Source organism: Balaenoptera musculus, chromosome 1 (assembly GCF_009873245.2).
Source record: "Balaenoptera musculus isolate JJ_BM4_2016_0621 chromosome 1, mBalMus1.pri.v3, whole genome shotgun sequence".
Taxonomy (NCBI): Eukaryota; Metazoa; Chordata; class Mammalia; order Artiodactyla; family Balaenopteridae; genus Balaenoptera; species Balaenoptera musculus.
In genome coordinates, this window is record NC_045785.1 from 109,686,590 (window position 1) to 109,707,237 (window position 20,648).

Sequence of the window (20,648 nt, forward strand, 5' to 3'; positions counted from 1 at the left end):
GTCTATGTTTAATATTTCTAGTAAGCTACATCTTTGTACATCCTGTTATTCCTCTGTTCTGGTTCCTATTTATATAAATGTTTGTTGTGCCGTAAAATATCATGTGTCAGGGATGGCATACTACCTCAGCACTGCCTGCTAATGATGATTTATACTTAAACCTTGATATGTTTTGACTTTATATTCTTGATTTTAGGGCCTCATGCCAGATTCTGTCTTTGTTTTCTGTAGTGTGCTCAATACGAGTCATTGGTGAGAGTGACATCATGCAGGAATTCCTATCAGAATCAGATGAGGTAGGTGAATACCCACTATAGTGACTGTTTACCTCTTGGCTCCTTGTGGGGGAAAATAACGATATCGATGATGGATTGAATTGCCATAAATTCTCTAAATGACTGTTTTTTCGACTTCATTTTGTTATGTGTCCTGCTTATCCTTCAAGACCTAGTGCTAGGTCCACCTTCTCTTTGAAGCCTTCCCTGATATTCAAGTCATTGATTTTTCATTCCACCAAGAACTTCTGCAGTCAGTACACTTAATTATCACCTTGTTGCTATCTCAATCTCTAATTTTTTATACATACAGTCAGATGATCACTTTATAATTTTACTTTACTAGATCATGAGCTACCTGTAGGTAAGAGCTAAATCTTTTTTTTTTTTCAGCTTTTTGAGTATAGTTGTCAAATAGGAATTGTATATATTAAGGTGTACAACTTGATGTTTTGATATCTGTATACATTGTGAAATGATCACCATAATCAAGTTAATTAACCTATCCATCACCTCATTACCATTTCCTCCTCCCTTTTCTCTTCTTTCCTTCCTTCCTTTCTTCACTTAAGATCTACCCCCTTAGCAAATTTCAAATATGGAATATAGTATTGTTAAGTATGATCACCACGCTGTACATTAGATCTTCAGAACAAGAGCTAAATTTTGATCATCTTTATATTCCCAGTGCCTTACCACAATGTCAGGCATTTTGTAGGTGCTTAATAAATATTAATTGAATAGAAGAATGACTATGTAATGCTGCCATATTAACTAGTGTGTCATCCACTAATTATTTTATATGTATATGTTTTATTTCCCCAACTAGATTATAAGTTTCTTGCAGACAAGGGCTTTTATAACAAAGTAATGCTTAGGATGGTTTTAGGCAACGAATAGTAGTTTTTTTAAAGTGGTAAATGACGATGGATTTGTTTCTAAATAGTTGTTTCTCTGTAATAAAAATTACAAGGTCACAAATTTGTTAGAGGAATGTGTTAATTTTCAAAAGCAGTAAGAGAGAAGGACTTCTTTTGAATTAAGGAGGATAAGAATTGTTTACTGTTTGCTAGAAGAAAATTGGACATCAGACTAACTCAGATTCCTGAGTTTCATCAATTTTTCCTTTCAAAGGTGTCATGATTATTTCAGGGTTCAGAATGGAACTTAGGATACCTCTTGAGCCAATCTAGCATGCCTAACCATTTAAAACCAGAGAATATTTGTTGAAACTACTGCTTTTGGTTGTTTTCTTTTCTCATTTGTGAGTTCTGAATGTTTGATAGTAAGCCAGAAATCTTATCTGTGTTTGACCTAGACTGATTCACACAAGTTTTCTGTTTTGAGATATGAACACGTTGGGTTCAACATATTTCTTTCCTCCCTGTTCATCTTAAAGGTTAACTTCTGCTGCAGCCTAAAGTCAGCTTTATGACTTGCAATGTATTGACTTATGTCTTTTTTCCCCTTTTCATTGGAACTCACTTTCTTTCTATCACAAGTTTAGGTTGTTTAGCTAGCATGTTGCAAGGAGAATGAGGATATACTGGGTCATAAATTCGTTTTTTTTTTAAATTAATTCTTTTTCTGCCTTTTCCCCAGAACTACAATGGTGTGTCTGACGTAGAGCTGAGAGTAGCATTACCAGATGGAACAACAGTTACAGTCAGGGTTAAAAAGAACAGTACTACAGACCAAGTATATCAGGTAAATTAAACTTGAACAAGTAGGCTTGACATTGGTTGGCTTAAAACTAAGAAAGATAGATTAAATGAGTTAATACATATACGGAGCTTGGAGTATCTGGCATGTAATAAATTTATTAAATGTTAGCTGCTGCTGTTGATGTTATGATTATTAACGTGGAAGTACTTTGTCCTCCTTGAAAGAAAGATACAATAAATATCCCAGGTTGTAATGGTTGTGATTAGCACCCCATCTTTTTAATTGTAAAAGACTTTCTAATGTATGTGAAACTAGAATAGTACAGTGAAGCTCCATGTACTCATCATTCATATTTAATAATCCTCAAGATTTTGCCACATTTGTGTTATATATCCTTTTTTCCTTTTCCTTTGTTTAAATATTTTAAAGCAAATTCCATGTTTTTCGACCTGTGTATATTTCAGTATCCATCTCTAAAAAATATGGATGTTCCTCTTACATAATCACAAAGCCATTATCAAACCTAAAAAATTAACTACTTCCATGGTATTAACTAATAATAAATCCATAGTCAAGTTTTCCCAATTGTCTAAAAATGAATTTTAACAGTTGGTTTGTTATAATCTGGATCTAAACAAGGTCCTTGTGTCCTTAAAAAACATTTGGTTTTTATGTTTCTTTTAATATAGGGCAGTCTCTCTTCCCTTCCCTTCTCCAACTTTTTTCCCCTATGTTATTGTTTTATTGCAGAAATTGGGTCTGTGTCCTGTGAAATGTCCCACATTCTGAATTTATTTGTTTGCTTCTTTTGTCTATTTGTGTCATTTAATATGTCTTTCTGTCTACTTATATTTTCTATAAATGGAATTTTTCTCTAGAGGCTTGATTAGATTCAGGTTCAGCTTTTTGATGAGAATACTTCATAATCGGTGCTATATACTTCATATTGCTTCTCAACGGGAGGAACACAATATCTGGTTATCCACTTTTAGTGATTAATCAGTAGGTTTACGTGGTAATAACCTGATGTCTCCATTGTTAAGTTCTTCACTGATCTTTTATCCAATAAGTGTATCACTGATGATTACTGTCTTAACCAGTGATTTCATTAAGGGTTGCAAAATGCTGATTTTCCAATTTTTTCATTTCTTCACATTTATTAACTAGAATTCTTCTGTAAAGAACTTTCCCTTATCAACTAAGGCTATTTAGTATCCTGAAATACAGTTTATAGGAAAAGAGGGATAAGTATTTAATTCTTCCCTTTTATTGCCAATTTTTGGCATAAAGGATCAGTGCCCTAGCTGATTCCAGTGATGTCCAATAAGATAATTATTTTTTTAGTATCATGTGGGTTTTTAGATACTCAGTATGATTAATCAAGAACATATATTCTTTTTGGTGCTCACATTGTTCTGTCTTTGGTCAGTGGAAGCTCCTTCACGTCTGCTCCTGTATTTTTTTGGTGCAACCCATTTGTTTATGATAGCATCCTTGCTTTTTGGTACAACAAGATGCTCTGGGCTCATCTTTGTATATTTCCTACACTAGATCTTGAATCAGTCATTTCCCCAAGGAGTCTTTCCTTTCAGTGAGGAATGGTATTTAAAGATCATGATCCAGGTGCTGGGTATAATTGTTTCTTTTAGGCCTTTTCATTGGTCTTTAATCCTGATTTGATCAAGATTTTCAGGGAGACTAGTGGGTTTCTGGATATTAGTACTTATTTCTCCTTTGTGGCAAACAAAAAATTTACCCCCCAAATATTTACTGTATACCATGGCAAAGGATATGTACAGGATCTGAGGTATTTCAGAAATTATAAAATGGTGGATTGATTGCAAGGAAAACATTAATTTTGTACAGCTTATTGATGTTTTGTTTCATTTTCAATACTTCTCTAGCAAGGCCTAATTTTTTTTTTCACTTCTCTCCTCACCCTGTTACAGAGACTTCTAGCTATAAGCCATTTTCCAAACCTTGAGAAGATTTCAGTTTCTATCTAGTGCAGTATAGAATGGTAGCTTAGAACACTTACAGTCTCCAGTTTCTGCCTCACATCAGGGATGAACCTAGGTCTGATATGTGAGTAGATACGGGAAGAAGGATATAATCATATTTGGTTTACTGAGACACTAATACTCAATAATTTTCTCTTGTTTAATTAACACCTTATTTATACATTTTGGGATTGATCTTGAAAAGGAATTTTGGTACTACTAGTTTGTGTTTTTTGCTTTGTGTTTTCTTGTTGTTATTTGTATGTAATTTCAATTCTCCTTTATTTGCATGTGGAGTCTTTCAATTTCTTTTTATTTATCATGTTGGGACCTTAGTTCCTAGAGAGAAGGACTGATACTTGTTTAAAATGTCTCTGTTGTCCCAACATTTTGCTATTTTCACGTGGATAAGGATGATGATAATTCTTAGGATATGGAGGTCCCCAGCATGAGACATGGATCATCTGAAAAGTAAACAAGAATAATTTGTGAAGTATGAGCAAAATTGATAAACAATGTTTTAAGCTCAAGAACCAAAGATATAGATCTTGTATGTTAACAGCCTATATTAAATGTAGGCTGAATGTGTGAGACTAGATATTTAAGAATTTATTTTCTTCTTAAAATCTGTCCTTATGTAGCACATTTTTTGTAAGTGCTATTCAAAAAGATCCTCATGATATGAAGTCCTATTTCAGAGAGCAAAGCTGATATTTAAGGAGAGACTGTTATCAGCTTTAATTGGAGGGGAGAAACTCATATTTAGAGATCATAGCTGTTTGGATCAAATACAGGTATTTTTCTCTTTTATTTCATGCATATGTATGCATACATACAAAAAAGAGTAGCTATGGACCATGAATTTAGTTTATATGAAACCAAGATGGCAAAACCCTTCTCTTCTCCCCACTCCTCATGCATATACCTGTCTTTTCCCACAGCACTGTCTGATTTTGTTTTCCTGAAACTAATCTATCCTGTTTACCCTTTAGGCTATTGCAGCAAAGGTCGGCATGGACAGTACGACAGTGAATTACTTTGCCTTATTTGAAGTGATCAATCATTCCTTTGGTAAGTGCCAGTGACTAATATTAAGTTTTGTTTGAGGATATTTTATCCTAATACTAAGAAACTGAAACTCCCAAAAGCTGTCAGATTGAAACTGTTTGCCTGGAGAAGAAGATCTTGAAGACAAGGGGCAATCCCGCTAATTGGGACTGTTTCTAACAAGCAGACAGGACAAATCCCATTAAGCATAATCCCACTAAGTCTAGATACCTGATCACCCCTTTTTCCTCTTTTGTCAGTATCAGTTACTTACACCCAGCACTGAAGCAGATACTTTCATGAGATTTTTAAAAATCAGAGTTCAAAATTAATATATTCCAATGAAACAGCCTTAAAAAGAGGGGATTTTCTACTTAGCCACAGCTTGTTTTAGTGTACTTAATGGTTTTTGTAGATTTTTAAGAATAGCTTTTTGTTTTCAGGAGTTAGAAAGAAATATGTTGATTAAAAGCCTTTGCTTTTTTAAAAAAAATTTATTTATTTATTTATTTATTTTTGGCTGCATTGGGTCTTCGTTGCTGCGCGTGGGCTTTCTCTAGTTGCGGCGAGTGGGGGCTACTCTTCGTTGCAGTGCATGGGCTTCTCATTGCAGTGGCTTCTTTTGTTGCGGAGCACGGGCTCTAGGCGCACGGGCTTCAGTAGTTGTGGCTCGCGGGCTCCAGAACGCAGGCTCAGTAGTTGTGGTGCAGGGGCTTAGTTGCTCTGCAGCATGTGGGATCTTTCTGGACCAGGGATCGAACTCGTGTCCCCTGCATTGGCAGGCGGATTCTTAACCACTGCGCCACCAGGGAAGTCCCAAGCCTTTGCTTTAATGCATGTACTGGTTGGCCAAAAAGTTCCTTTGGTTTTTAAGTAAAAATAAAACACACATTTTTCATTTTCACCAAGAACTTTATTGAACAACATATTCACCGTTTTGTTCCACTACCTTATGCCATTTTTTAAAATTCTTTGCTCCAGTAGAGTTTATATTCTTTTTTTTTTTTAATTTATTATTTATTTGGCTGTGTCGGGTCTTAGTTGAGCACGCAGGATCTTCGTTGTGGTATGCGGGATCTTTTGTTGTGGCACGTGGGCTTCCCTCTAGTTGTGGGGCTTGGTCTCCAGAGCGCGCAGGCTCAGTAGTTGTGGCACATGGGCTTAGTTGCCCTACGGCATGTGGGATCTTAGTTCCCCGACCAGGGATCGAATCCGCGTCCCCTGCATTGGAAGGTGAATTCGTAACTACTGGACCACCAGGGGAAGTCCCACCTTCTGCTATTTTTCAGGCAACTTCATAATTCCATCTTCCCAAAACTTTTTATCTTTTTGAGCAAAGAACTGTTCCAGGTGCCTTTTACAGGCTTCCAGGGAATTGAAATTTTTTCCATTAGGAGAATTTTGTAAAGACCAAAATAAATGGAAATCCGAAGGTGCAATGTCTGATGAATACGGCAGATGAATCACAACTCCCCAGCCAAGCTGTAACAGTTTTGCCTGGTCATCAAAGAAACATGTGGTCTTGCATTATCCTGATGGAAGATTATGCGTTTTCTGTTGACTAATTCTGGTCGCTTTTCGTCGAGTGCTGCTTTTAGTTGGTCTAATTGGGAGCAGTACTTGTTGGAATTAATTGTTTCGTTTTCCAGAAGGAGCTCATGTTAGAGAACTCCCTTCCAATCCCACCTTATACACAACATCACCTTCTTTGGATGAAGACCAGCCTTTGGTGTGGCTGGTGGTGGTTCATTTCGCTTGCCCCACGATCTCTTCTGTTCCACATTATTGTACAGTATCCACTTTTCATCACCTACTACAATTTGTTTTAAAAACGGAACGTTTTTGTTATGTTTAAGTAGAGGATCGCATGTGGAAGTACAGTCAAGAAGGTTTCTTTCGCTTAACTTATGTGGAACCCAAACATCAAAGCGATTAACATAACCAGGCTGGTGCAAATAATTTTCAACACTTGATTTGGATATTTTGAGTATGTCAGCTATCTCCCACATGGTATAACATTGACGGTTTTCAGTTGACGTCTCTATTTGATTTCTATCAACTTCAACTCGTCTACCCGACCATGGAACATCATCTAGCGAGAAATCTCCAGCACGAAAGAAAGTGGTTTGCAAACCACTTTTTTTTTTTTTTAATTTATTGATTGATTGATTGCTTTCTTTGGCTGTGTTGGTACTTCCTTGCTGTGCGGGGCCTTTCTCTAGTTGTGGCGAGCAGGGGCTACTCTTCGTTGCAGTGCGCAGGCTTCTCATTGCGGTGGCTTCTCGTTGCAGAGCACGAGCTCTAGGCGGGCGGGCTCAGTACTTGTGGCTCTCGGGCTCTAGAGTGCAGGCTCAGTAGTTGTGGTGCATGGGCTCAGTTACTCCGTGGTATGTGGGATCTTCCTGGACCAGGGCTCGAACCCGTGTTCCCTGCATTGGCAGGCGGATTCTTAACCACCGCTCTACCAGAGAAGTCCAGCAAACCACTTTTGACACGTTTGATCAGTCACAGCACCTTCTCCATACATTGCACAAGTTTTTTTTTGCGTTTCAGTTGCGTTTTTACCTTTCTTGAAATAATAAAGCATAATATGCTGAAATTGTTGCTTTTTTCTTTCATCTTCAATATTAAAATGGCTACACAAAAATTCACCCAATTTTGATAAGTTTTTTTAAATGCATGCTGATATGATAGCTGTCACAATACAATCTGTTTCGAATGAAGTTAAAGACAACTAAGCGCTACTGGAGCCATTTTATGGAAAAGACCGAACGAACTTTTTGGCCAACCCAGTGTTTAAGTTTGCATAAACAGATATCCTCTTCCTAGGAAGTTTTATTGCACGGTGACAGATTTTCTCTTATTTATTCTTTTATAAAAGCTAGGGATGGTTGCACTGAGACCACAAAGGGGAGGAAGTTGGAAGGCTTGCTTTAAATGACAAATTTCCTACGGTTTATGGATCTTTTCCACATCATAGATGTACAGGGCTAAGGCCAGAAACAACAGATAATATTGACTGATCAGAACTTCCTCATCCCGGAAAGGGAGAGAGTTTGGTAGATTTGAGTCGCCTTGCCATCCCAGGTCAAGGTAGAACAACTTTGATTCCCGCTAAAGCAGCTATCTCCCAATTGTTTATTTTCTTCCCAACTCTCTACAGTCTAACTAGGCAGATATAAATATTACAAAGGATTGCTAAGGACCCAGGACACTTGGATTCTAATCTTACCTTCTTCTCTAAGCTTTAGTTAACAAATAAAATGGGAAATATTAAATCTGTCTTTTGCTCTGTTATAAAGCCAAGTAAACATCAAGAGGAGAAAACTCCGCCTTTTTAAAGAAAAACAATATAGAAATTAAAAGTGGTAGTGTTTTATCCTGCTTGAGCATTGTTAGGAAGAGGAAGTAAGGCTACCCAGAAGTCACTTTTCACTTTGGTGAATGTCTTAGACTTGTGGGGGGATGTGGAGAGCCTTTCAGCTCCTAACAATAAAAGCTGTTCATTGAGAACTGCCACATGAAAGACTCTGAATGCACCATAGCTGGGTAAGAGGGGAGGCTTGCTTTAAAAGATGTTCAGTGGACATTGCTGTAACTTAACTCAATTATGGATCAGATATTTTAACTGACTTTGGAGTAGGTGCTGTCTGCAAAGTCAGCATGTTAACTGAAAGGCATTTCATTCAGGTGATAGATTTCAGTTAGCTTGAGGCTCAGTTGGCCAGTCATATTAGAAGGCATAGATTTGGTTAGACAAATTGATATTTTGTGGTCCCAAGGCAGAGCTCCTGGATGGAACTAAGCTGATGTGCTGGTTAATGATAACCTCCATTCTTGTCTGCTTTACACAGTTCATACTAGGGAGATGCCTTGTATATCTTCTCACTCTAGCTTTCTTTGCTTTGTCTTCTCTTTAGTACGTAAGCTGGCACCTAATGAATTTCCTCATAAGCTCTACGTCCAGAATTACACATCAGCTGTGCTAGGCACCTGCCTGACCATTCGAAAGTGGCTTTTTACGACAGAAGAAGAAATCCTCTTAAATGACAATGACCTTGCTGTTACCTACTTCTTTCATCAGGTGGGTGAATTGATCTCCCTGGAAAGGCCTGATTTCTTTTTCTGTTCATATGTAGTGGTCATTTGCCAATCCAGTGTGAATCCTTGAGAAAGCTGTTTTGCCTCCTGTATCTTAGTTAAATTTGTAAAATGTTCTATCCCATTTTGACAAAAGATAAGTTTAAGAAGTGAGGGGACTTCCCAGGTGGTGCAGTGGTTAAGAATCCACCTGCCAGTGCGGGGGACACGGGTCCGGGCCCTGGTCCAGGAAGATCCCACATGCTGCGGAGCAGCTAAGCCTGTGCGCCACAACTACTGAGCCTGCGCTCTAGAGCCCACAAGCCACAACTACTGAACCTGCATGCCACAACTACTGAAGTCCACACGCCTAGAGCCTGTGCTCCGCAACAAGAGAAGCCATCGTGATGAGAAGCCCTCACACCACAATGAAGAGTAGCCCCCACTCACTGCAACTAGAGAAAGCCCGTGCACAGCAATGAAGAACCAACACAGCCAAAAATAAATAAATAAAGCCATTAAAAAAAAAAAAGTTTAAGAAGGGGATATCCTGGAGTTCAAAATGTATTTATTATTATTTTTTAAAACAATAACAAATGAACATTATGGGGCTATGTTCTTTTTCAAAAAATTTTCATCAAAATTATACATACATAGAGCTTAAAGTATCAAATGGTTCTACACAGGTTATTATGAAAAATATTAGTTATTCCCACTTCTTTTCCTCTCATAGGCAACCACTTTCACCTCTTTTAGCTTGTTTTTTGTTGTTTGTTTTATTTCATCTTTTTAAAAAATTTTATTGAAGTATAGTTTATTTACAATGTTGTGTTAGTTTCTGGTGTACAGCAGAGTGATTCAGTTATACATACATATTCTTTTTCATAGTCTTTTCCATTACGGTTTATTACAAGATATTGAATATAGTTCCCTGTGCTATATAGTAGGTCCTTGTTGATTATCTATTTTATATATAGTAGTGTGTATCTGCTAATCCTAAACTCTTAATTTATCCCTCCCCCAGCCCGTTTCCCCTTTGGTAACCATGAAGTTTGTTTTTTATGTCTGTGAGTCTGTTTCCGTTTTGTAAAGAAGTTCATTTGTGTCATATTTTAGATTCCACATATAAATGATATCATATGATATTTGTCTTTCTCTGTCTGACTTCACTTAGTATGATAATCTCTAGCTCCATCCATGTTGCTGCAAGTGGCATTGTTTCATTCTTTTTTATGGTTGAGTAATATTCCATTATATATACGTGGGTGTGTGTGCGCATGTGAGTGTGTGAATACACACACACATACCACATCTTCTTTATCCATTCATCTGTCCACGGACATTTAGGTTGCTTCCATGACTTGGCTATTGTAAATAGTGCTGCTATGAACATTGGGGTGCATGTATCTTTTCAAATTAGAGTTTTCTGCAGATGTTTGCTCGAGAGTGGGATTGCTGGGTCATATGGTAATTCTATTTTTAGTTTTCTGAGGAACCTCCATACTGTTTTCCATAGTGGCTACCCCAACTTACATTCCCACAAACAGGTATAGGAGGGTTCCCTTTTCTCCACACCCTCTCCAGCATTTGTTATTTGTAGATTTTTTTAACAATGGCCATTCTGATTGGTGTTAAGTGGTATCTTTTTGAGTTTTGATTTGCATTTCTCTAATAATTAGCAATGTTGAGCATCTTTCCATGTGCCTATTGGCCATCTGTATGTCTTCTTTGGAGAAATGGCTGTTAAGGTCTTCTGCCCATTTTTTGATTGGGTTGTTTATTTTTTTGTTATTGAGTTGTATGAGCTGTTTGTATATTTTGGAAATTAAGCCCTTGTCAGTAGCATGGTTTGCAGATATTTTCTCCCAGTATGTAGGTTGTCTTTTTGTTTTGTTTATGGCTTCCTTTGCTGTGCAAAAGCTTAAAAGTTTGATTAGCTCCCATTTGTTTATTTTTGCTTTTATTTCTATTGCCTTGGGGAGACTGACCTAAGAGCACATTGCTACAATTTACATCTGAGAATGTTTTGACTATGTTCTCTTCTAGGAGTTTTATGGTGTCATGTCTTATATTTAAGTCTTTAAGCCATTTTGAGTTTATTTTTGTGCATGGCGTAAGGGAGTGTTCTAACTTCATTGACTTGCACACGGCTGTCCAGCTATCCCAATACCACTTGCTAAAGAGACTGTCTTTTCTCCACTGTATATTCTTGCCTCCTTTTCAAAGATTAAGTGACCATAGATGTGTGGGTTTATTTCTGGGCTCTCTATTCTGTTCCATTGATCCATATATCTGTTTTTGTGCCAGTACCACACTGTTTTGATTACTGTAGCTTTGTAGTATTGTCCAAAGTCTGGGAAGATTATGCCTCCAGCTTTGTCCTTTTTTCCTTTTAGATTGCTTTGGCAATTCTGGGTCTTTTATGGTTCCATATAAATTTTAGGATTATTTATTCTAGTTCTGTGAAAAATGTCATGGGTAATTTGATAGGGATCACATTAAATCTGTGGATAGCTTTGGGTAGTATGGCCTTTTTAACAATATTAATTCTTCGAATCCAAGAACATGGGATATCTATTTCATTTTATATTTACTTCCATACCTCTATTATAACTTAATTATATTACTCCTACTTGATGTTTCCGATTCAAGCAATATTGCTTAATTACCTGCTATAGAAGATGAGACTTTAGCTCCATTTCCTCCCCCACTGCACTACATATTCATACCTTTTCATCTGTCCCATCTTCTCACTATAGTCAAATTACAATATTTGTTAGATTAATATTCAGTGTTTATACTGCTATGACTGTAAATAATGAATTTAGCAGAGCCATATAGAGAATACTATCCTTACTTTTTACTTTCTTTTAAACATTTTGTTTTAAGATTATTTTGAAAATAATTAACCCATTTCATAACACTTTATAAAGTATCCGTTACAATTCTAATTGGGTTTTTGTTAAATTTATAGTTTAACTGAAGAAGAGTCACCATTTTTATTAAATGTGGTATTCCCAACTAAATGTGTAATGTTTCTGTTTTATTCATCTCATCTTTTATTTCCCCAAATAAAGTTCTGTTTTGTTTTATGTTTCACATATGCCCCTTTAAATTATTCCCAAGTATTTTATATTTTTATTACAATTATGAATGGGATATTTTTTCTTTGTATTGTTGGAATGGAATAATTATTTACCGGGAGTCAGAATATCTGGTTCAAGTACAAGCTCTCCATTGGGTAAATCCTTAACATAGCTTTGCTGAGATCTGTTTTCTGATCTATTAAAGGGTAATAGTAGTACCTCACATTTTTAAAATCAGTATCAAAATTTAAACAAAGCAGAGCTTGTGAAATTACTTTTTGAATTATAAAACTGTAAAGCAAAAATAAAATATTTAGGTATATAGAAAGAAAAGCTGTTATTTTTGTAGCAGTATCTCATATGCAACAACTTTTCTGAACTCTTCTGTTTCTTCAAACAATTTTTTAAACAGCTTTATTGAGGTATAATTGACATACAATAAACTGTACATATTTAAAATTTGTAATTTAATAAGTTTTTTTTTTTTACCCTCTTAACCATTTTAAAATGTACAGTAGTGTTAAATATATTCACATTATTGTGCAATGGATCTCCAGAAATTTTTCATCTTGCAAAACTAAAACTCTCTACCCATTAAACAACTCATTTCCCCCTCCTCTACCTCTGGCAACTACCATTCTACACTCTGTGAATTTGACTACTTTAGGTATCTCATGTAAGTAGAATCATACATTATTTGTCTTTTTGTAACTTGCTTATTTCATTTAGCATAATGTCCTTAAGGCTTTTTCATGTTGTAGCATATGACAGGATTTCCTTCCTTATTAAGGCCGAATAATTATATTCCATTGTACATGTATATCACATTTTGTTTATTCATCTGTGGATGGACATTTAGGTTGCTTCCACCTCTTGGCTGTTATGAATAATGCTGTCATGAACATGGTTATGTAAATATCTCTTCAAACTTCTGCTTTTAATATACCCAGAATTGGGATTGCTGGATCATATGGTAATTCTATTTTTAATTTTTTGAGGAAATCGCCACACTGTTTTCCATAGCAGCTGTACCATTTTACATTCCCAGCAGTGCACAACAGCTCAAATGATTTTTTTGATTGACCAGGTAAACAATTGTGCCTTTTGGAAAATAATACTAAATTTTTTCCCTCACTTAATTTTAGTTATTTTTTTGTATCATATGTTGATGGTGGGAATATCTCATGCATCTCATCAATTCTAAGATGCTATCAGTTGTAAGATGCACTAGTATTTTATGTACTACCAAGAGAAAAAAGCTACCGGTTAAACAACACACGTTGATTATAAGATGCATCCCAATTTTAGGAACAATAAAATGTGAAAAAATGTGCACCTTAGAATTGATGAAATACTGGATAATAATGATAGTAATGTGCCTTTTCCTTAAAAAATTGATAAGGTCAAAATCCATAGTAGGATATATTTAATTTCTGGCTAAGCCTGGCAGACTAAACATACTTTTAAACTACTTCTTCTTGAAAGCTCACTAAAATAACATTAATGGATTTTAAGAGGCGTAAACCTGCAAAGAGAACGGGATGAGACACAGCACATGAGAACAGTCAACAGTTTTTAGAAAATGAATGTTTGAATGAATCAACATGACTTTGGTGTTTGGTTATCGTGGAAGAATTGGTGAGAGACATGTGGAAGGTTACAAACAAACATGAGGCAGATAACCTAAGAGGAAAAAAAAAATGTACAAGAGAGGAAGCCCTGGTACAGTACATGATTTAGTTGTGAACAATGTTTACATGCTTACAATAATGTATAGATTACAGTAATCAATACTGATTATTGATTTAATTTTTATGGAGGTGTTGAAGGAAGAAGAAGTGAGAGTGTAGGAGTGGTATAAGAAAGCTAAAACTTACTATTTTTTTGGCCGCACCGCGTGGCCTGCGGGATCCTAGTTCCCTGACTAGGGATCAAACCCATGCCCTCTGCAGTGGAAGCGCGGATTCTCAACCACTGGACCTCCAGGGAGGTCCCTAAAACTTATTATTTTTAACAGCAAGTCAACATTGTCTAAAATTGATAAGTTAGGAATTAGCAGCATAAGCATGACATTTAGAATTATGAAAGGAATATCACAAAAAACTGTTTACAGTGCTTTAAAGTATCTGTGTAATGAGGCTGTGGGATCAGGAGACTTATTTTTATTAGGCACCTCTTAGTAATACACATTAAAAAAATTATGTATGTCTTTTATTTTAATTAAGGGAAAAAGGAATCTAGTGTGGTAATATTTATGTTTTTCACTCAGGGCTAGTCAAGCAGTATAATCTTGATTAGAAATGAGTGAGGAGAGAACATTTTTACTGCCCTATGTGAAAATAGGTCACTTAGAGCTGCTGGAGTAGATGTTCACTCTGGGTAGATGACCCACCTCTGCCCTGGGGAAACGTTCATCAATATTTAAGTGCTGGGCTTCCCTGGTGGCGCAGTGGTTGAGAATCTGCCTGCTAATGCAGGGGACATGGGTTCGAGCCCTGGTCTGGGAAGATCCCACATGCCGCGGAGCAACTAGGCCCGTGAGCCACAACTACTGAGCCTGCGTGTCTGGAGCCTGTGCTCCGCAACAAGAGAGGCCGCGATAGTGAGAGGCCCGCGCACCGCGATGAAGAGTGGCCCCCGCTTGCCACAACTAGAGAAAGCCCTTGCACAGAAACGAAGACCCAACACAGTCAAAAATTAATTAATTAATTTTTAAAAAAAAAGCTTATAAAAAAAATATTTAAGTGCTATTACTAGTCAGACACAGTTCTAGGTATTGGGGAAACTGAATAGATAAACCAGTATTTATTGTTTGTTTTCCCTCTTTACTTCTCTCCCAGCTTTTCAGTAACTGGTTTAAATTTGACCTGGAGCAGCTGAGTCTTTTGGTGATAAACAACACAATGTTCAGGTTCTTCAGGACATTGGTGGCAGTTCTTATTGAGCATCGCCTCTGTGAATATAATCCTCTCTAAGTGAATCCTCGCTTATATGGCTAGGACTGGGGAGACACTGCATAATCTTTCCATTAGACAGTCCAGGCAGGATATTAATATCCTTGTGTGGTTCTTAGAGGAATTTAACCGCTAAATGATGCTAATATAAATGATAGTAATAGTAACTATTTATATATATTTATATATACTTTACAAAACTATTAACATCTTTTATCTCATTTTGTTGTCCACCTACAAGATGAGTGTTATTCCTGTTTTACAGACTGAGAGGGTTTAAGTGACTTACTCAAGTGCATATTGGTAGGTGACAGCTAGAATTTGAACTAGTCTCTTAACTTCAGTCCTGAATTCATTCTGTTATGCAAATATTTTCCCTTAAAAGACTATGGGGAATGATTTCTACCTTAAGGAAATCAGCAGTTTTCTGATAAAGATTCAAGTGGGCCCCTGCCTGGTGTCTGTATAGAGTTGTCCTTTCAGTAACTCACTGAGGTTAGATCCTGAATACCCTGGACAAATGGTTCTATTTGTTCTTTTTCTTTTTTTCCTCCCAAAGATCAGTTTTCCCTTCCATTAGATTTTTTAAGGTTTTCTTGGAGTGGAGGAGGAGTAGAGTAAGGTTGGAAAGGGGATGTATGTTTCGTATGGCTGAACCAGGAATAGTTTAGAATTAGCATATTAGAATATTATATCTGGGTACCTTCATGCCTGTATCAAGTTCTCTCTGAAAGTTTTTCAGTTCATGGTCTCAGATTTATCACTTCCTCTCTTCCAGTTGTTACCACCCTAGATTAAGGTCTTGTTTCATTTCATGCTTAAAGTACCACAACATCGTTGATCTCCCTTGTTTCATTCTCTCCTTGGCTTAAATCATTTGGGCAGTCATATACAGATCAGTCTTTCTTAAAAAACAGCAATAACAACAACGATTTTTTTATTATTTATTTTAGCTCTCTACTCTCCCTAAGTCTGAATTCCTGTGCCTGCTCTTTAGGATCCTTCATACCCTATTAACCTACCGATTCAGAATATTTTTCATTGTTCCCTAACATGTACCCTTTATTCAGATCAGGCAGGTCTGTCTCCTGAATGTATTTAAGGTCAAACCCATTCCTGTTTCCTGACTTTAGCTTGTAGTTTCTTCTGTTCAGCCTCTCCTTTGGGGTCCAACCGAGACTTCCTTGATAACTACGGTTAGCAATAAGCTCTCCTGTTCTGGCTGCATGTATCACTTACTATTTATGTCACACATTTTTTGCTACTTCACTGTTGTCTTTAATACAGTATTGTATACTATCCTGCAGTGTTCTGTAATTCTTTCTCATGTACAAATTAACCAGAATTTAAATCTCTTAACAGGAGAAACCAGATCCCTCACGTGCCTAGAACAATCCTTGAGCACATACCAGACGCTCATTAAATGCTACTTATTCCAGTAAATATACCCATGTGGCAGAGTTCACTGGTGATAACCAGATGGATAAGAGTTATTGTGAAAATGAATCTGTGTCTCTTTATTTTTATCAAGAATGTGCTTGATACTAATTTTTACATTTCTTTCTTCCCTGCCTTGTTTTGGTGACAGGCTGTTGATGATGTGAAAAAAGGTTACATCAAAGCAGAGGAAAAATCCTACCAATTACAGAAGCTGTATGAACAAAGGAAAATGGTCATGGTAGGTTTATGTCCCCATAATCTCTTTATAAAATGCCCCTTCTTATCTCTTTTTTTATTTAATTTAATTTTATATTGGAGTATAGTTGATTTACAAAGTTGTGTTAGTTTCAGATATACAGCAAAGTGACTCAGTTATACATATATGCATTCTTTTTCAGATTCTTTTCCCATATAGGTTATTACAGAATATTGGGTAGAGTTCCCTGTGCTATACAGTACATCCTTGTTGATTATCTATTTATCCCTATTTTACATATAGTAAAATATAGAGTGTATATGTTAGTGTGTATATGTTAATCCCAAACCTCCTAATTTAATACATATAGTGTGTATATGTTAATCCCAAACCTCCTAATTTAACACATATAGTGTGTATATGTTAATCCCAAACCTCCTAATTTAATACATATAATGTGTATATGTTAATCCCAAACCTCCTAATTTATCCCTCCCCCCAACCATTTCCCTTTGGTAACCATAAGTTTGTTTTTGAAGTCTGTGAGTCAGTTTCTGTTTTGTATATACATTCATTTGTATTATGTTTTAGATTTCACGTATGAGCGATATCATATGGTATTTGTCTTTCGCCTTCTGACTTCCTTCATTTAGTATGATAATCTCTAGGTCCATCCATGTTGCTGCAAATGGCATTATTTCATTCTTTTTTATGGCTGAGTAATATTCCATTGTATATATGTACCACATCTTCTTTATCCATTCCTCTGTTGATGGACATTTAGTTGTTTCCATGTCTTGGCTATTGTGAATAGTGCTGCAGTAAACATTGGGGTGCATGTATCTTTTTGAATTATGGTTTTCTCCAGATACATGCCCAGGAGTGGGATTGCTGTATCATATGGTAGTTCTATTTTTAGGTTTTTTTAACTTTTTTATTGATAGAATTTATAGCAGTTTCATATTACAGAAAAAACTAAGGAGATAGTACAGAGTTCCTATCTTACTTAATATGGTACACTTGTTATATATTAACTAAAGTCCAACAATTATTAATTTCCTTACTTTTTTTTTTTACATCTTTATTGGAATATAATTGCTTTACTATGTTGTGTTAGTTTCTGCTGTACAACAAAGTGAATCAGCTATATGTATATATATATATACATATATCCCCATATCCCCTCCTTGTTGAGCCTCCCTCCTACCCTCCCTATCCCACCCCTCTAAGTTGTCACAAAGCATTGAGCTGATCTCCCTGTGCTTTGCAGCAGCTTCTCACTAGCCATCCATTTTACATTTAATAGTGTATATATGTCAGTGCTACTCTCTCACTTCGTCCCAGCTTCCTCTTCCCTCCCGTGTCCTCAAGTCCGTTCTCTTTGTTTGCGTCTTTATTCCTGCCCTGCCACTAGGTTCATCAGTACCGTTTTTTTAAATTCCATATACATGCGTTAGCATACGGTATTTGTTTTTCTTCTTCTGACTTACTTCACTCTGTATGACAGACTCTAGGTCCATCCACCTCATTACAAGTAACTCAATTTTGTTCCCTTTTATGGCTGAGTAATATTCCATTGTATATATGTGCCACATCTTCTTTATCCATTCATCTGTCGATGGACATTTAGGTTGCTTCCATGTCCTGGCTATTGTAACTTTTTTTTTTTTTTTTTTTTTTTTTTTTTTTAAATAAATTTATTTATTTATATTTATTTTTGGCTGTGTTGGGTCTTCGTTTCTGTGCGCGGGCTTTCTCTAGTTGTGGCAAGCGGGGGCCACTCTTCATCGCGGTGCGCGGGCCTCTCACTATCGCGGGCTCTCTTGTTGCAGAGCACAGGCTCCAGACGCGCAGGCTCAGTAGTTGTGGCTCACGGGCTTAGTCGCTCCGCGGCATGTGGGATCTTCCCAGACCAGGGCTCGAACCCGTGTCCCCTGCATTGGCAGGCAGATTCTCAACCACTGCGCCACCAGGGAAGCCCTCCATGTATCTTTTTGAATTATGGTTTTCTCTGGATATATGCTCAGGAGTGGGATTGCTGGGTCATATGGTAGCTCTATTTTTAGTTTTTTAAGGAACCTCCATACTGTTCTCCATAGTGGTTGTACCAATTTACATTCCCACCAACAGTGCAGGAGGGTTCCCTTTTCTCCATACCCTCTCCAGCATTTATTGTTTATAGATTTTATTTTTCAATATATATATATATTTTTAAGGAAGTCCCTTGGCTTCCTTTTTTTTTTTTAATTTTTATTTTTTTAAATTAATTAATTTATTTATTTTTGGCTGTGTTGAGTCTTCATTTCTGTGGGAGGGCTTTCTCTAGTTGCGGCAAGCGGGGGCCACTCTTCATCGCGGTGTGTGGGCCTCTCACTATCGTGGCCTCTCTTGTTGCGGAGCACAGGCTCCAGACACGCAGGCTCAGTAGTTGTGGCTCCCAGGCCCAGTTGCTCCGCGGCATGTGGGATCTTCCCAGACCAGGGCTTGAACCCATGTCCCCTGCATTGGCAGGCAGATTCTCAACCACTGCGCCACCAGGGAAGCCCTCAATATATTTTTTATTGAAGTATAGTTGATTTACAATGTTGTGTTAATTTCTGCTGCACAGCAAAGTGATTCACCTATATATATATATATATATATATATATATATATTTATATATATGTTTGTGTGTATATATAGGTATATATGTATATATGTGTGTGTGTGTATATATATATATATATATACACACACACTTTTTTTTTTTAAACATCTTTATTGGAGTGTAATTGCTTTACAATGCTGTGTTAGTTTCTGCTTTATAACAAAGTGAATTAGCTATACATATACATATATCCCCATATCTCCTCCCTCTTGCGTCTCCCTCCCACTCTCTCTATCTCACCTCTCTAGGTGGTCACAAAGCACTGAACTTATCTCCCTGTGCTATGCGGCTGCTTCCCACTAGCTATTTTACATTTGGTAGTGTATATATGTCCATGCCACTCTCTGACTTCGTCCCAGCTTACCTGTCCCCTTCCCCATGTCCTCAAGTCCATTCTCTACATCTGCGTCATTATTCCTGTCCTGCCCCTAGGTTCTTCATAACCGTTTTTTTTGTTTTTTTTTAGATTCCATATATATGTGTTAGCATACATTATTTGTTTTTCTCTTTCTGACTTACTTCACTCTGTATGACAGACTCTAGGTCCATCCACCTCACTACAAATAACTCAATTTCGTTTCTTTTTATGGCTGAGTAATATTCCATTGTATATATGTGCCACATCTTCTTTATCCATTCATCTGTTAATGGACACTTAGGTTGCTTCCATGTCCTGGTTATTGTAAATAGAGCTGCAATGAACATTGTGGTACATGTCTCTTTTTGAATTATGGCTTTCTGAGGGTATATGCCCAGGAGTGGGATTGCTGGGTCATATGGTAGTTCTATTTTTAGTTTTTTAAGGAACCTCCATACTGTTCTCCATAGTGGCTATACCAATTTACATTCCCACCAACAGTGCAGGAGGGTTCCCTTTTCTCCATACCCTCTCCAGTATTTATTGTTTTATAGATTTTATTTTTCAATATTTTTTTTATTGAAGTATAGTTGATTTACAATGTTGTGTTAATTTCTGCTGCACAGCAAAGTGATTCAGCCATATATATATATATATATATATATATATATATATATATATATATATATATAATACACACACACACACACTTCATTTTAATATTCTTTTTCATTATGGTTTACCATAGGATATTGAATATAGTTCTCTATGCTGTACAGTAGGACCTTGTTCATCCATTCTGTATATAAAAGCTTACATCTGCTAACACCAACCTCCCACTCCATTTTTCCTTCAACCTCCTTCCCCTTGGCAACCACCAGTCTGTTCTCTATATCTGT

At 36.7% G+C, this 20,648-nt stretch overlaps 1 protein-coding gene across 3 annotated transcripts in view; it reads left to right on the top strand.

The window, feature by feature from the left end:
* Positions 1 to 20,648, top strand: part of SNX27 (sorting nexin 27) — an 85,738-nt gene that overhangs the window by 52,460 nt on the left and 12,630 nt on the right. For all 3 annotated transcript variants that reach the window (XR_005021768.1, XM_036868165.1, XM_036868173.1), the window contains exons 4-8: positions 232 to 296; positions 1,878 to 1,982; positions 4,933 to 5,011; positions 8,908 to 9,071; positions 16,696 to 16,785. Coding sequence is in view for 2 of the 3 variants with exons in the window: in XM_036868165.1 (XP_036724060.1) it covers positions 232 to 296; positions 1,878 to 1,982; positions 4,933 to 5,011; positions 8,908 to 9,071; positions 16,696 to 16,785 (503 nt within the window). In the remaining variant the exon portion in view is untranslated. The remainder of the gene's footprint in view (positions 1 to 231; positions 297 to 1,877; positions 1,983 to 4,932; positions 5,012 to 8,907; positions 9,072 to 16,695; positions 16,786 to 20,648) is intronic.